Source organism: Moschus berezovskii, chromosome 1, assembly GCF_049115385.1.
Source record: "Moschus berezovskii isolate FMDL1 chromosome 1, NW_MosBer_1.0, whole genome shotgun sequence".
NCBI classification, from domain to species: domain Eukaryota; kingdom Metazoa; phylum Chordata; class Mammalia; order Artiodactyla; family Moschidae; genus Moschus; species Moschus berezovskii.
Genome location: NC_142460.1, coordinates 73,909,446 through 73,927,730, shown reverse-complemented (window position 1 = coordinate 73,927,730; position 18,285 = coordinate 73,909,446). Strand labels below are relative to the sequence as shown.

Below are 18,285 nucleotides of genomic sequence, written 5' to 3'. Positions count from 1 at the left end.
GAAATTTTAAAACCACAAAAAATCAGGGCTTTTTCCACAGGCATGAGAATAAACAAAGAGAAGTCTGTTCAAAGTCTGAACTTTGAAAATGGACCAAGTATAAACATTCCACATTAACAGGGTAAGAATGGGCTGGTAGGTGGCTAGTCATCTTTTGGCAGTTCTGTGGGATGAAGGGGAAACTATCAATTCTTCCTCTAGGTGGGAGCTGTAGGGAAGGTCTCCCGATCTTCCTGGAGGCTGAGACAACCACACAGTCTCTGTACCACCACAACTGCTTATTCTTCTTCAGAAAGCGACTATGACAAATCCATACACTGCCTCAGGGTACTGCAGAGAAGGAAGGAAAGTTTTATACAGAGTTTATGAGTATTCCTCTGCCCTCTGTAGCTACAATTTGAAATGTATATTGGGGCATGCAGATAAAGCACAAAAACACACTGAAAATGGTAAGATGTTAGAAAGTCACAAAAAGTTTTTAGTTTATGCTCTTGATTCAGGCCTGGGTCAGATGATAAAGACTCTGCCTGCAATGCAGGTGACCCAGGTTCAATCCCTGGGTCAGGAAGATACCCTGGAGAAGGGCATGACAACCTACTCCAGTATTCTTGCCTGGAGAATTCCATGGACAGAGGAGCCTGGCGGGCTACAGTCCATAGTGATACAGAGTTGGACACGACTGAGTGACTGACACTTTCATATTGGGGTGAAGGCTTTGGAATGCACTTACACACATTCCAGTCTGAATTCTTAGTGAATTGGACATAGGTGCATGTTCTTCTTCAGATTGAAAATACCCAACTCTATAGGCAGACCCCTTGCTAAAGTTCCCAAGCAAAAAGAGTCAGGTCAGCCCCTCTGCACCTTTCAGCTAAAGGGCATCAATGCCCACAGACCTCTCCAGGCAAGAGATCTACCTCAATTACATAAATTCTACCAATTTCCCCTAAAACTTACAACCCTTCAGAGCCTAGGAGAAAAAAGGGACTCCAGAGAAAGTATGTACAGAGGCGGCACAAGCAACTCTGCCTTGTGGAGAGTTATGATAGAAGGCTGGAGAGCCTTTTTCGAAAATACACTCTACTTCATATCCTAGACTGCACCTCCCAATTTACACATTTATCCCACATGAGCGTATAAGCTGTTTGAGCACAGAGGCCAGGCTCATAAGTCTTCGTATCACCACGTGCAAGCACAGTGCCTAACACATGACACATACTCAAATTATTGCTGTATAAAAATTTAGAAACTACTCTGTCAAAAGCAAAATTCTAATCTCTAGATCAGTTAGTTTGGACTTTCACATTCTTGCCTTCAGAAAGAAAAAAATTCTCTCATTGTCAAAATCTCACTAGATGCAAAAGCAGAATGGATTAGTTGTTCTATTCAGGCAGCAAAATATGTAGGTATGAAGTACAAAATCATTTCCACTAAACAGCTAGGAATAAAAATAAGGTATTTGGATTTAACGCTTTAGTATCATGTAATGGTTTGGGCAACAGGTTCCAGAACCTCGGGACAAGGTGCTAATAACTATTCGACAAACAGCCATCAGAATGGCTGATGTATTGTGTATTGCAACGCAGAGCTGTACTACTGAAATAGATTGGGATCCTATGGCCTGCACCCCTATATCCTCTGTTTGTCTTTGTCTCTGGAGAAACTTTAGCCAGAGAGTAAGTTTAATCAGAGAAGTGAGAAAATGCAGAAACAAAGGTAAACAGTCAAAGAAGATCAAGTAATAATAATGTAAGCATAATCAAGGACCTTCAGTTCCTCAAGGGCTACAGATAATACTCTGAGCCATATTCAGTCTTACAGATACTTAATCCTCCACCAGGTGGTAGAAGTTAACTACATGAAGACCAGACTGTAGCCATGATATAAAGCTGCCACAATTCCAAAACCTCAAAGAAATGGAAACAAACCAATCTGGGAACTGAAGGTTCATTGTACTTAAAACAATCAAAATAATACCGGTTGGGCCACTGATGACCAATTTCAAGATGACAGTCAGGGCTGCTGTGCTGTGTCTGCATGTAACCCCTTTCCTCAGACTATAAAAGCTCTTGCCCACGGGTTGTCAGTGGGGGAGGAGGGAGGTAGGCCTTTGGGCAGTCGTCTGTCTTCCACCTTCCACCCTCCACCCTCCACCCGTTGCCAGGATCCAAAATAAAGCAAACCTTCCTTTTCACCAACCCGGCCTCTTTATTAGCTTTTGAGTGGTGAGCAGCCACTTATGGTTACACTACAAAAGTGTGGCATCTAGCAGATTTTGCTTTTATTAGGCTCTAGGGACCCCCATTAAGAATGATTTTTTTTATGACATTTGTTATTTAATCTCCATCTTGAATTTAATTTTTCCTTGAGGAAAAAGATGCTGTCCCAGACTGTAAAATAAATTGAATCATCTCAATCTAGACCTTAAAGAATAAACCTATTTCAATTTAACCTTCAAAACTCTGACAAATCCGATCAATCCTTCTTGTTAGCACCCAATATATATCAAATTAAGTGTTACTAACATATATGATGCAATAGAACGGTATATCAAGAAACTAGAATGAATGTTTCAATATTTGCAGAGTTTACTTACCTATTTTCCTATCTGACAATATATACTAGAGCTGATCAATCTTTAGCAGACTTTAAAAAAATAAAAAAGCTTAGGACCATCTTCACTACTTCAGAACCACATAAGAAATTCAGAAATGTTGCATTTTAATATCAACTATTGCAGTAAAAGTTGCCAGTGCTTGCCCATGTCCTTTTTCACCAGGTTGATATATGCATTTCCCGGGTGCTATGAATATTGAGGGCTCAGTGTTCATAGCTGCATTCTTTTCCAGAAAATTACCCTTGCCAATAGATGCCACCCCACCCAGAGATGTGGACAGCCTACAGTCAATGAACCAGGGAGAAAAGGGCATAAAGACTAGCCTTCCTGCCCCACAGTGGGTACATCCTATGGTGCCATTTGTGACCCAGGGAACATATCATGGTGCCCGTTACTATGTTCTGTTGAATCTCCTTCCAAATATTTAACTATCATTTTATCACCATTCTAATTGCCCCTCATCCCAGTTCAGAACCATCTCTCACCTGGCTATTCAAATTGCCAAATCAGTAGTTCCTCCTCTGCATTATTGCCTGAATACTCAAAGATGCAAATATAATCATCTTCCATACCCCTCCCACAGCACACACATATCTACGTGAAACCCTTCAGTAAACACCCTCATCATCTACACAGAGGGAAGAAATGGAACTCAGTTCACCATGCACTTTGCTTCTCCTCCAAGAAAATGAAACCAGGGAGCAAAGTCTTGAAATACATAGAATGTAATTGGATGGCATTTATCTATCTTGAAAGCCAAAGTCAGCTGAAACAGTTAATTATTTATAATCTTGGGGGGGGCGTTAGAAGACTTCCTTCCATTTAGTAGAGAACTAAAAAAAATTAAGTAGATCCAGGGAAATGGGTTACAAAACTACTCACTCCTAAGTTAGGGAGTTTGTTACAGCAAGTTAGGACTTGGTGTGTCCTGTGGTGTTTTCGGCAAGAATCTCTGTATCCCTGGCCCAGAAATTGGTACACTGGATGGGAAATTTTACAGGTTCAAGTAGGGATGATTAGTTGCCAAGTGGGTAAGTCATGATGAAAGTCAAACCTACAGTAGTATAATTATGTTAAAGAATAATGTGAACGTCTTTGATATTTAAGTATCTAATGTTTGAAAGTTTAGCCGGTTAGAGAAACAAACTTGAGATTCTGAGTAACCGATTTAGACTTTTGGTTTACATTGAAACCTACCTTTACAAATAGTATTGGAATATTTAGTAGAATTTATTTCCCTCCTCTCCCATTTTTCACTTTTAGATTCAGAAGATTTTTTAGCATTTGCAATAGTTCATCAGATAATATCAAAACAATGCAATAAGCTTATGTTTCTTACAGTTTAATACCTCTATAGGAATTTAAGTTGTAAATCCCCTCATTAAACCGTTGTAACAAATTTACTGCCCTTACAAATTGAATAAGATTTGAATATCAAAATAAAAGAATAAGGCCTCTCATTTTGAACTTCAATGCATTAATAAATCAAATATATTTAACAACTAACACAGCCCCTGAAACAATATTTTCTGTGTTAGGTCACCCTCAAAATCATTAGGATCTCAGTGACATACAAATCCAAGTTCAGATCCTTGTAAAGTCATAAAACACAGCAAAACTGAGTTGAATTCCTATATGACAAAAACGTCCCCTCCTTGAGATGGTTTCTGGGCTTTCTAGTTCACTATAGCCATTCCCCATCCCACATACACACATCACTCAGCCACTCATTTACCTTTACCCTCCTGGTTTTTATAAAGGCATTTGCTATTTCAACCCATGTATCCAGAGAAGTGGTTCTCAACCAGGGGCCTACTGTCACCCAGGGGCCAGCAGGCAATGTCTAGAGACATTTTTTGCTGTTACAGTTATGGATGGGTGCTACTGGCATCCAGTGGGTAGAGGCCAAGGAGGCTGTTAAAATCTTACAGTGCACAGACTAGTTCCCAACAACAAAGAGCGATCCAGCCTAAAATATCAACCATGCGAAGGTCAAGAAATGCAGACCTAAAAGGATACTTCTAAAACTCTCCAACACGGCACAGAGGGCTTACAATGATCTATCATCTTTTTGTGTCCTTGGAACCAATCCATTGACAATAAATAGATCACAAGTATCTTTACTGTTTAGAGTTCTCTTCAGTATTTCTTAAAATTTGAAGAGTTTCTAAGTTTATTCTTTATTTCCTTCAAAAAATCCTCCCTTACATTGAAATTATTTAGCTTCCTTCTAACCATCCTAGGAGAAGGCAATGGCAAGCCACTCCAGTACTCTTGCCTAGAAAATCCCATGGACGGAGGAGCCTGGTAGGCTGCAGTCCATGGGGACGCTACGAATCAGACATGACTGAGTGACTTCACTTTCACTTTTACACATTGGAGAAGGAAATGGCAACCCACTCCAGTGTTCTTGCCTGGAGAATCCCAGGGACGGGGGGGCCTGGTGGGCTGCCGTCTATGGGGTCACACAGAGTCGGACACGACTGAAGTGACTTAGCAGCAGCAGCAGCTAACCATCCTACAAGTATTTCACATTTACGTCCCCAGTCCATATGGGATTTATGCTGGAATTCAGAGATGTAATTTTGTTTCCATATAGAAAACCCATAGCTTCAACAGCATTTACTGAATAGTTTATCTTTCTTCACTAGTTGGTAACACCAACTTTATCATATACAGATATCATATATCTGAATTTTCATATAAACTCACCTGTTTCCAGGCTATTTTCTGTTTATTCCTGAGATGCCATTATTTTAAATTATATATTTTATTAGGGAGCTTACTATCTGATTTCTTCCTCACACTTACTTAAATTTACTCTTACATGAGTTTCAGTATCAGCTCTCATGAAATTTTAGTTGCAACTGCACTGAGCTTATGGAATAGGTTAAAGATAACTGATTTTTCTTATTGATGAATATTATATCCCTATTTGGATTTTATAAGCCTTTAACAATTACTCTGAATTATCATGACAGACTTATTCCTGGGTGCTATATATAGTTTGTTTCTGAGGTTTTGGTTTAAGGAAATTTTCTGATCTCTAGCACAGTTCTGAAGAGTGGATATCTTCACTTTGGGTTTGACTTTAAAAGGCTTTGCACTTAATGCTTCACATTTAAATGTTACTTTTTTCCTTCTAGATTTTCAGCCAATACTTTCTATCAGGTTAAGAAGTTTTATTCAGTTAGTGGCTTTCTAAGTTTTTAACATCCCGAATGGGTGGTACTAAGCCATTTATAAAACAAAGCAACTTTTTCCTTTAAGTCTGCTGAATCTTCTTGGAGGACTTCTTATATTTGGAGATGCAGCTGGAAAGCCTTCCTCCATCTTTGAACCTGCCTCCTTTTCACTCCTAGCTTTGCTCATCTTTCAGGGAAATCCACTTAGCTTAAATCACCTTTGATTGGAATGCTCTTCAGTTTTCAGAGATTAACCCATTCACAGCAGTATCTTAAGGGCCTTAATAATCACCTATCATTTCACAGGCAGTTTGCAAGAAATAAAAGTCAAAGTTAGAAGCCCAGCTCTTAACTGTGGTCCACACATACAATGAAGGATAAATCTCGATTCTTGAAAGTACTCACATGCTGCAACATCCTATTCTTTTCAAGCTCTTATTTAACTCTGCAATCAGTGAGCAGGTCCTGCCAAAATAGTAACACAAATGTACCCCAAAACTTCTGGGTGGCGAGGATTTGAGTGTGTATTCTCACACATGTGAAGGGAACTACTTCCATCAGGCAAAAGGCCTCTTGAAGTGTTAAACTATTGTGGGTAAACAAAAATTCAGCAAAAATAATTTCTAGGCCTTATAAAAATGAAATAGTATTTCAGAGTATTCTTTCCTATCTTTTTTTTTCCTGTGGAGAAAATATGTTCAGCCTTAAACAGTTGGTTTTTCCTTTGTTTCATTTTTTTCTGTGACAGTTACTAGTGGACAGCTTATAATCTCATTTTTTTTTTTATTCTTCACATAATTAAGGGAGAAATAATTCTTCATACTGGTTTCAAGCCAAATGTATCAGCACTGTCCTTGGGAAGGAAATGGTTAGGTTCTGGGAGAGATTCTCCCACCAATCCCCAGCAAATATCCCCAATCAAAATACATATGTTGTTGGAGAATTTGTCAGCCAGAAAACAATGTTTGACTGTTTCATTCTAAGTGTTATATATAATTTTCTGAAAATGTCAGAATATCTTATGCAAGCAGTCTGCCTTCAAGTGAACATCTCCTTGGTTATAATCAATTTACCTGTAAAGTCTGACACTGTTTTGAGAGTCATCTTAAAAAGCCACAGGTTACTTGCTAATCAAGGACCTCAAAGCATATGTGCTGTGTTTAGTTGCTCAAGCATATGACTGAGCTTTAACTTTTTTCTTCCAATCCTAAAAGACTATGCATCTATCTTGTTCTCTGAAAGTTACACAGACATATCACAATATCCCTTACCCACACGTGGTGACTGCTGTTGGTATATATCGGGGAGAAACACCGTTCTAAGGAGGAAAAGAAAAACAACAATTTGGCAGTGGGATGGAATCAAATCCAAATTTCCCAATCATTTTATTAAAAGCAGCCGTTAATGACCTGCAATAGGCAAACAGTGCTATTTATTTTTAAAGTGGTCTCCCCCTTTGAGCTATTTTCTATATAAATCAGTTACTTTATGTATTTACTTTCTTCGGTAAGTAAGTAAAGGAATTTGCCTTTCTGATTTTTCACTCTGATCCTTTATAAATCTCAGAAACAAGTTAGGTCTAGACTGATATAAAAATGAGAAATGCTCTTCTGCCCATTTTTCTAACAAAAAGATATCACAAATAAATTTCAAACTTCAGCTCTGTCAAAAATGGGCCTCTGTATTTTCTAGTAGCAGATAAAAGTACAGAGATAAAAAATCACATAAACACATAGTGTCAACCTCTTGCCGAAAGTTTTCATCTCCCAGGAAATCCCCAGCGTCTACCACTTACCTGATTTTTTATATAGCTGGTAGGAAAACTGCTTGATACACAAGCTTTTTTTGAGACCTGTAAAGCAGTCAGTTATGCCCCCTTCCTTGTATTGGTATTTTCCAGGTCAACAAGTGCACAGTACAGTAGTAACATTCTGTCTTTAGCCACACTTAGAGCTACAGGGCAGGGAATTCCTCTCAAGATTATCTCCTTTGTTATTTTAACAAGGCACCCCAAAACTTTACACAACATGTAATGGGCTTGAAAGATTAAGCAGCAGGATGTGAGTTTAGAATTCTTGTTTCTGAAGTACAACAAACCCTTTCTTATGCCCCCTTTCTGCTTATCCTCTGCCTTTCTTCTTCCCCTCCCAACCAACAACTTCTCCCATCCCTGGAGTAACAGCAGAGAATGATAATACTTCAAATCTTGCAATATACTGTTAAATACTGCATTCCCGAATGAGAGAAAGATTAAGAAAAATAAGGAAAATTCTCTTTGAAAAACTCCTGAAGTAAAGGGAAACCTACGATACCGACTATCTTTACAACTGTGAAAACTTTCAATTTTGAAAAGAAAAATAAAAAAGATACCAGTGGGCTATGGTAGCCTTCAATACTGCACGCCTTCCTCTCTTTAATCTTTTTATCTGCTACCAGCGGACTCAGACGCCGACTCAGGGGCCCTTGATGACAGTTTCAAGTCTCCTATGGCCTCCTAAGGACCATCAAGAAAGCACAACAGAAACGCCCGCAGACCCTCACTCTTTAATATGAAGCGGTAGGAGGCGTGGCCCAACGTGACTAGGAGAACGTCACGCCCACGGGGCGGGGCTTATCCAGCCTCCGCCTCTCCAGAGGCAGGGGAAGGGGCGGGGGAAGGGGCAGGAGCCAGACGTGACGCCCTCAAGGAAGCCCGCCCTGGTTGGAGGGAATTTAGAACGTTGGAGCGGGGGAAGGGGGCGGAGTCTGATTTTCCTGGTGCTGGTGTGCCCGGGTCGCCTGGGTAACCGGCCGCGCTGGTCCTGGCTGCGCCAGCGCAGGCCGCGGAGGTCTCTGCGTTAGACCTCGCATTGGGCTCTTTCGGTCTGTTCCGTGATGGCAGCCGCCGCCGCCGTGGTCACCCCGTCGGGTTTGGAGGATGAGGTGTCTCGGTCCCGCGGGGAAGCAGCGGGGGAGGTGGTCGTGGAGCGGGGGCCCGGCGCGGCCTACCACATGTTTGTGGTGATGGAGGACCTGATGGAGAAGCTGAAGTTACTCCGCTATGAGGAGGATCTCCTCCGGAAGAACAACCTGAAGCCCCCGTCCAGGTGGGTGCCGTCGTCCCCCGAACGCCTGGATGCCGGCTGGGCCCTGGGGAGAAGCCTTCCTCCGGCCTTTGGGGGAACTCCGAGCGCGGGTTACCAAGCACTTGCCTCTGTCTTCCTACACAGGAAAGAGCACTTCACCCCAACCTTGGCGACGGAGGGCCGGACTGCTCACGGAGTTTAGACTTGGTATTTTTGTAGGGAGAGTGAAGTTTTGGAACTTCAGAAAGGACTGGAAGGCAGCTTGCCTAGAGCACTCACGCAATTCCGTAAAACGCACACTTTTTTTCCTCTGATTGTAAACATAATAAAAGAACGTCTTAGAAAACTCAGAAAACTTACAATGTGTAAAAAAGTACTGCAGTCACTCATGATCTCATCCTCAAAGATGAATGCCATAATCAATTTAGATCTGTCTCTAGTTTTTGTTTTGCTTTTCGAATTTGTCCCTACAACTTGTAACTTTCGTACCTGACATTTTATAAGTGGTTAGTAAACTTGTTCACCAATTGCTGTCTTTTAAAAGACTTCTGTCTTTGCAGTAACAGTACTTTTGGAAACTGAGAAGTGAACAAGAGGAATGAAGTGACAATGGAACTGTCACTTTTTCATAGAACCTGAGGTTCTGCTCTGTTCTGTTAGGGGAAAAGTCCATCATATTCTGAAGCCTCGGCTGGTATTAGTTGCTGAGGATGATGAACAGCCAGCACTTTCTCTTTAAATCAGTGTAGCCTAGTGATAGGCCTCATAAATTTTGTAGATTTCCTTCACATTAATACTTATATACTTTTTTGTATTAAATTTTTGTGTTTAATTGTGTAAGAGGCAATTTAGTTTAAGAATCTGTAGTACTTTCTCTAAATGGCTATACCTCGGCTCAAATTATTTTCAAATTATTTGACAGTTTAAATTTCATTCCTTACTCTCTTCCAGTAACTTCCATTAGAGATAATGTTGGCTTCATGTAAACTGCCCATATTGCTAAGCCAGTCCATAATAGGAGAAAAGTTAGAGGAAGAAATCATGTTGCTTGATCCATGATATAAATTGTAAGACTGGAAGTTATTACTTAAATGAATAGTGTAATATAAACAATCAACATTTTCTGTTAATAAAAATGTGGGTTTTTTCTCCAAGTATATTTTTCAAATGAAAATAAATTGGCTTTAAGATTCTGTTGATAACAATCTCTGTTATTTCCTCAGAAGTTCAGGAGGGTACTTTGAGTCATGGATTTGCATGGAGATATCCTAGTCTAAAGGTTCTCAAAGTCTGGTCAACAGATTAGCAACAAAAGCATCACCTGGGAACTTATTAGAAGTGTAAACTCAGGCCTTTTTCCTGAGTCCAGTATATCAGAAATCCTAGGGGGTGAAGCATAGAAGTCTGTTTTTGCAACAAGCCTTCCAGGTAATTCTGATGCCCACTTAAGTTTGAGAACTGCTAACCTAGACAGCATATTAAAAAGCAGAGACATTACTTTGCCAACAAAGGTCTGTCTAGTCAAGGCTATGGTTTTTCCAGTAGTCATGTATGGATGTGAGAGTTGGACTATGAAGAAAGCTGAGCACCAAAGAATTGATGCTTTTGAACTGTGGTGCTGGAGAAGACTCTTGAGAGTCCCTTAGACTGCAAGGAGATCCAACCAGTCCATCTTAAAGGAGATCAGTCCTGGGTGTTCATTGCAAGGACTGATGTTGAAGCTCCAATACTTTGGCTACCTGATGTGAAGAACTGACTCATTTGTAAAGACCCTGATGCTGGGAAAAATTTAAGGTGGGAGGAGAAGGGGCCGACAGAGGATGAAGTGGTTGGATGGCATCACCAACTCAATGGACATGAGTTTAAGTAAATTCCAGGAGTTGGTGATGGACTGGGAAGCCTGGTGTGCTGCAGTCCATGGGGTCGCAAAGAGTTGGACACGACTGAGCTATTGAACTGAACTGAACTGAGCTGTCCTGGGTCTACAGTGTTTATCAGTATCCATTCCTCTGTCCTTGAGTTGTTATCAGCTAATAAGGAAAAAAAAAAGAGAATTATTAGTAGTGGGTGAACATATGCCTACTTGGAAGGACTTCATGGACTTTTTTTCCCTCCCAGCTGTTATCTTCCAGAACATTTAAACTTATCCTGCAAGAAAAAAATTGGGAAGGAAAAAAACTGGAAAAAAAATCAGGAGGGAGTAGATTGATGATTCTTATGAAAAATAGTTATAGTATCTATAAATCTAATTATAAACAATAGTACTGCTGCTGCTGCTAAGTCACTTCAGTCGTGTCCGACTCTGTGTGACCCCACAGACAGAGGCCCACCAGGCTTCCCCGTCCCTGGGATTCTCCAGGCAAGAACACTGGAGTGGGTTGCCATTTCCTTCTCCAATGTGTGAGAGTGAAAAGTGAAGTCGCTTAGTCGTGTCCGACCCTCAGCGACCCCACGGACTGCAGCCCACCAGGCTCCTCCTAGCTTCACATAAAAGCAAAATAAGGTCTTTGATCAAAGTAACAAATGCTGGGGCTTGCAGGTTTTATTCCTTATAAGTTTAGGTGTGAATCATGTTGGTCCTCATAGGGCTATTTTTAGGAGGCTAGGGGCTTTAACCTAGCCTTCTAGTCCACAAATGTTTGTTAGACTAGGATATGATACACAAGCAATGGTTCTTAATCCTGGCTGAAACTTAGAACTATCTAGGAACCTTTTGAAACATATCCACTCCAAACTTCACTCCCAAAAGTTTTGATTTAATTCGTGAGGTAAGAAGCAATGTTTAGTCAGGTAGCAGTAGTTAAACAAGCTCTTCAAGTGATCCAGCCAATTGAGAACAGTGTACAGTATACAGCCAATTTGAGAACAACTGTTTAACATGGTGGGTAGGTTAGAAGCAGTAAGTAAAGATTAACAGTGACACTGTATAAAAAAAAAAGTAAAAGTGCACAGTAAATAATCATTACAATCTTTATTTTAAACTCCAAAAATCTCTTAAGTTTCAAATTACCATTTCAGGAGGTATTTTCTTATTAATTATCCTGACACATACATGATTTTGTTCAAAGTTCTACAATCATCAGTGCATTTTCTGGGTTAAAGTCTTTGAGCTATTATTTTGTGTCCAGTAGAAATTGCCCTTATCCTGTTGATTAAAATCTTTAATATAAGAGTGTGGTGGGTTACTAGAAACCTCAGAATGAATTGTCAGTGTCTTTTGATGTTAAAGTCATTGGGACAAAAAATCCTTCGGCAGTTTCTGATTTTGCTTATTTAGCTACTATGGACTTGTTTGCAATATTTTATATACTGCTCTCCTCCTTTGTTTTGGAATAGACACTATTTTGCACTGCCTACCAATCCTGGGGAACAGTTCTACATGTTTTGCATCCTTGCTGCTTGGTTGATTAACAAAGCAGGACGCCCCTTTGAGCAGCCTGAAGAATATGATGACCCTAATGCAATAATATCTAACATATTATCTGAGCTTCGATCATTTGTAAGTATAAACAACTCCCTTCTTTCTGTGTGTTTGCATGTTAGGACATTTTTAATATTGATAATTCAGCAACATAAATGCTAGCCTTTTAGAAGAATTCTCTGTGAATAACTGTCTATGTGTGTGTGTTCAGTGTGTGTTCATTATTAATGTTTATATGTCTCAGAGATGGATTTACAGATACTTTGTTCACCTTCTAAAAAATGATTAAAAACTAGAAAGCTGAAACACTGTATTTTGAAAAGGAACTTTGATTTAATAGACCATGATAGCAGCGGTACTTTTCATTTCTGACTTTTCCTGGGGACAAGCAGTAAGAATTTTTGGCACACACATTATTAATTTTTGACAAGTGAATCACTTCATCCTTCACATAGTTGTTTAACAGTATGATACCAACCTAGTGGTATTGCTGATTTTTCACCCTAATAACATCAGTGATTTGTTCTGCTGTCATGAGGTTATTGCCTTTTAATTTGATACTATTGCCTTTTAATTTGATACTTTTGACAATAAAACATCTTAATTTTCCTTTCATATTTATGTACCAACGGATTTTTAAAAGAAGACTAAAGATGGATTTCTGAGAAGCAATGTAATTACAGTTATTTTAAATCATTTGAAGAATCAAGAAGTGATACATTTATTCAACAGTACTTTGCTTAAAATATTTTGACATTTGCAATATAAATAACAAATAATACCCAGTTTATCTTTTGTATTTCAGGGAAGAACTGCAGATTTTCCGCCTTCAAAATTAAAATCGGGTTATGGAGAGCATGTATGCTATGTTCTTGACTGTTTAGCTGAAGAAGCATTAAAATATATTGGTTTCACTTGGAAAAGGTAAAAATTACCCAACCTGGCAATAGTAATTTTATGTGCATAGCTTTTTCTTCTAACTGTTCAGAGCTATTTAACTGAACTGATAGGAAGTATTTCCTCTTGACTGTTAAACTGAAAATGCCACAGGTAATTAGAAAAGTCAGTACAGACAAAATTGGAATATCTAGTATCTTCAAAACAAAATCTGCTACTATGCCCCTTCCCAATTCAAATATATAATTATTAAAGATTTAACTATAACTATATCCTAGTCAATTTAGTATATTTTTTAAAGTTTCTTTGAATATATTTATTTATACAAACAAAGATTGTATATACATGGAAAGTAACTGATGCATGCATGCTAAGTCACTTCAGTTGTGTCCAACTCTGTGCAACCCCATAGACGGCAACCCACAGGCTCCGCCGTCCCTGGGATTCTCCAGGCAAGAACACTGGAGTGGGTTGCCGTTTGCTTCTCCAATGCGTAAAAGTGAAGTCACTCAGTCGTATTCGACTCTTAGCGACCCCATGGACTGCAGCCTACCAGGCTCCTCCGTCCATGGGATTTTCCAGGCAAGAGTACTGGAGTGGGTTGCCATTGCCTTCTCCGAAGTAACTGATAGCCTACAGATTTAAGGGAAAAAATTGAAATTAATAGAGTATTTCAAGTGGGATTTTTTCTTTTGTTTATAGTGACGAGGCAAGATTAATACTGAAGAAGACACTCTGTTAGATATTGTTCATTACTTCTTTCTCTGACCTGTGATTTGTTTATATTTCTGTTGCCATATCTTTCCCATGGTATTAAAGTCATTTATTTACAGGTCTGAGTTTCTTTCTAGAAATTATGAAATCTTTGTATGGTAGGTAGCATAGTATTTGGTATATCATAGACACTCAATAAATGTTGACCACATGGATGAGGAAATAAAATATTTAGAAACAGTCAATTTGTATAGGTTATAATTAGAAAATATATAAATTTTGTCTTTTGGAGATTGAGATTATTGATAGGTTAAAAATGGGGAAGGCATTATTTAGGTAAAAACATGAGCAAACAGTGATTTTGGATTAGAACTAATTTCTTGGAAAGGTATATATATTATTTTTATATTTTAATGTATTAGAGAAGGAAATGGCAACCCACTCCAGTATTCTTGCCTGGGAAATCTAGTAACTAAACAACAACAGCAAATTTTAACGTATATTCAATTACATTCTCTCAGGAAAACAATCTACTCTCTATTAATGAATACTTTTAAAAACTTACTTGACTTAGGTTATCATCAAGTTGAACCATTTGAAATTACAGATATCTATTTTTTAATTAAAAAAGAGTGGCAATTGCATATGCTGCAACTCAAACATTACGACTTTGTGCAGTATGGAGAATGAGTATATGATCCACATTACTTCCTTATTGGATTCTATGAAAAGTTATGAGATATCCTACATTTGTAATTCTTAGAAATTTTTACATTTATTGCCCAGTGGATTCTAAATTCAGGAGCTTTTAGTATTTCAACTACTATTTAATTTGGTACTTCCTTTGTTTCCTAGTATATCTTATTCTTGGCCACATATTGTAATTTGGATAATTTATAGGGACTGTATATACATGGAGAGAGAAGGAGGAGGGAACATTGAAAATCAGATTAGAAAAGCACTGAAAATCAGAGTTACATATCAGCTATGTGATATGTAAGTGACGAAAAAGTTACATGTTTGTATATATTTATTTTATATATTTAAATATGCTAAAATAAACCCTAGAAAACATAGAAATCCTAGGAAAACATTGCCTTTAAGATATAATCTAATTAGTAAAAACAAAAATAGGAAATTTATCCTTTAGGTTGATTTGGTGTGTAGTATTTTCCTTCCTTAATATTAAATGTCAATTTTTGTTTTTTGTTAACCTTTCTGAGATATGGATTTTTAGGAGTTTCCAGAAATAAATGCAAATACTTCTGAATATTTTTAATATGAGAAGTATGTGTCATTAATCCTTTTTTAAAGCATTAAAAATTTCAGTATCTAATAGAGGATTATTTAGCTTAATTTCAATATACAATCATTAAAAGGAAAGAGAAATAGAAATAATAAAGAAGCATAACAGCGCATACATCACAAAATTAGGCCAGCCAACATCCAGAACTTAAGCAGCATGCTGGAAAGTTCCAAATAATTGCAGTCTGGAGTCCCAACTGGGAAAAGTATGTCCACTGCACAGCTGAGACTTCAAATTGCAGTTTCAGGGGCTTTTGCTTATAATCCCAAGATGCAAACTAATATTATCATCAGTTTGTGTGCAAAAATGAACCTCTGGTTTTATGTTAACACTTTTACAATGCTGTTTGTTTTATCTTACGAGTCATAGGATTCCGTTAAACCCTGGGCACAGTTGGCCAGGCCTCCAGGAGCTCAAGAATTCCAGGCCCACTCCCTTTCTTATTTAAAGTGCTGCCTGACTAGCTGTGCTTGCAGACAACCATGGCATATAGGCTGTGGCCAGGCACATCAGAAGCAAGGTCAGAGACCTCCTCTCTCCTGCTTCTGAAGCCTGAATCAAAGCTTTCTCCATTTTAATTTCCATAATAGCCTCAGGATTGTTCATACTTAAAAGCATTGGGATAAGGCAAAGTAACATGAACAGTCTTGTTAATTCTATAGGTCAATAACAATTCCAAACAGTCAAAAGAAACAAAAAAAAGAAACAAGCAATGAGTTAAACAATGGAAAAAACCATTTCTGAGTGATAGGGGTTGTAGTAAAGGAAAAGTCCCACCAGGAATGAGAGGTATGTTTTTGTACATTAACTCCTATATCCATTAACTTATCAGCTATGATAGTAGTAAAACAGTAAAATATTCTAGTAAGATACGATTGTGTTTTCCTGTGCTCAAATGGTAAAGAATCTGCCTGCAATGCAGGAGACCTGGGTTTGATCCCTGGGTTGTGAAGATCCCCTGGAAGAGGGCATGGCAGCCCACACCAGTATTCTTGCCTAGAGAATCCCCATGGACAGAGGAGCCTGGTGGGCTATATTCCATGGGGTCGCAAAGAGTCAGACACTACTGAGTGACTAAGCACAGCATGTGAAATCTTTTAATACTTTGGTTCCTTGCAAAATCTTATGTAGGGGTTCTAAGGAAAAGCTAATATTAGGAACAGACAAAGTAGGAAATAACATTGAAGTTGATAACACCTGAATTTTCATGGTGGGGAGGAATAATAGGTGGTCCTCTTCCAATATAAAAGATCTACATGTATTAAGCATCCAGAGAAAGGGATTCCTAAGTGATACATGGAGCTAATGTTTACATCATCAGTTATAATACTTACTAATTGAGGAGTGATTTCAAAAAACATACTGTAGGTTTTAGGGAATGGAGTTCTCCAATATGCAGGGTTCCTCAAATTCAGGAAGTTGTTCCACATCACAGTCTGTCATTAGGCTTGTCACAGTCTATCAGCAAGTAGGTACAACTGTTAAAGCAACACATGACATTGGCATATAATCTTTGTGTTCAAGGCTTGAGCTATATCTTTACCAATGGGATGTGATCTAGCAGACAGATAAATTTTGTCCATAGAAAGGCAAAGTTAAGAAAGGACAGGCCTTGTTTGCTTGACAAGTGAAGTTATCCTGAGTTCAGGTTTCTCCACCTGAAGATTATCCTATAGCTTTCTTCATATTTTCTTTTAATCAAGGCATATCCTTGAAGGTTGAGGCATGAATGACAGCCCACAGTACAGTCAAGCTTCCAAGAATAACGTATTCATGAGATTAACAGTGGTTTAATGGCACATTTTTCTTGTCTGGGGATCATTACTAATACAGTATTATCCTTCCCCTGAGCAATCACATCAGCAGGTGTGGGAGGACCACTGGGCTGCTTTACTCAGACTTCAGCTCCAATTGCATGTATTTCTTTTTTTTTTTTTAAGATCATTATATAGTTCAGTTGTTTTTTAAACATGACTGCTCATTAGAATCACATCTAGAACTTTGGAGAAAAAACAATAGCTGGGCATTTCTATTTTTCAAAAAATTCCAAGATAATTCTAATGTGCATCTGGATTTTAAAAAGTGATTACAGGTTTTCCTATTAAATGGTAATTTTAGTGATATAGAATTCTGTTATTTTCTGTTGACCAATCATGATGCAGTAGTATTAAAAGGGATAATAGTTAAATAATCACAATCACAACAGTAGACAACTTTTATCGGTTTTCATAATCAATAGCCAGACAAAAAATAAAAGATAATTACAATTGCAAGCCACAATGGAAACATGATTAACCTAACAATATATAATAATTACATACAATCTAGAAGGTTAAGTAGACTGATGAGGTAAGTGGAAGTACATACATGCCCATGTTTTCATCTACCAGCCAGTCTATGTATTTTGGTATTTAATCCATTTACATTTAAGATAATTACTGATCTGTATGATCCTGTTACTATTTTCTTAATTGTATTGGGTTTATTTTTTATAGATCTTTGCCTTCTCTTGTGTTTCCTTCCTAGAGAAGTTCCTTTAGCAGTTGTTGTAAATAAAGCTGGTTTGATGGTGCTGAATTCTCTTCACTTTTGCTTGTCTGTAAAGCTTTTGATTTCTCCATCAAATCTGAAAGAGAATCTTGCTGGGTAGAGTATTCTTGGTTGTAGGTTCTCTTCTATTTTAGCACTTTTAAATATATATGCAAAAAAAAATATGTCACTCCTTTCTGTCTTGTAGAGTTTCTGTTTAGAAATCAGCTGATAACCTTATGGGAGTTTGCTTGTAAATAATTTGTCACTTTTCCCTTGTTGCTTTTAATGCTTTATCTTTGTCTTTAATTTTTAGTCTTTTTGATTACTGTGTGTCGTGGTGTGTTCCTCCTTGGGTTTATCTTCCCTGGGACTCTCTGTGCTTGCTTCCTGGACTTGTTTGACTGTTTCCTTAACCATGTTAGGGAAGTTTTCAGCTGTTATCTCTTCAAATATTTCCTTGAGTCTTCTCTCTCTCTTTTCTCCTTCTAGGACCCCTATAATGTGAATGCTGGTGCATTTAATGTTGTCCCAGAGGTCTCTTAGGCTGT

At 38.3% G+C, this 18,285-nt stretch overlaps 2 protein-coding genes across 5 annotated transcripts in view; one reads left to right on the top strand and one right to left on the bottom strand.

Moving 5' to 3' along the window:
• Positions 1-8,309, bottom strand: part of HHLA2 (HHLA2 member of B7 family) — a 178,764-nt gene extending 170,455 nt beyond the window's left edge. For all 4 annotated transcript variants that reach the window (XM_088836787.1, XM_088836792.1, XM_088836794.1 and 1 more), the window contains exon 1: positions 8,173-8,309. The gene's annotated coding sequence lies outside the window, so the exon portion shown is untranslated. The remainder of the gene's footprint in view (positions 1-8,172) is intronic.
• Positions 8,310-8,538: 229 nt separating this feature from the next.
• Positions 8,539-18,285, top strand: part of IFT57 (intraflagellar transport 57) — a 74,216-nt gene continuing 64,469 nt past the window's right edge. The window contains exons 1-3 of the mRNA XM_055419439.2: positions 8,539-8,888; positions 12,204-12,366; positions 13,094-13,212. Coding sequence (XP_055275414.2) covers positions 8,677-8,888; positions 12,204-12,366; positions 13,094-13,212 — 494 coding nt within the window. The 5' untranslated portion in view covers positions 8,539-8,676. The remainder of the gene's footprint in view (positions 8,889-12,203; positions 12,367-13,093; positions 13,213-18,285) is intronic.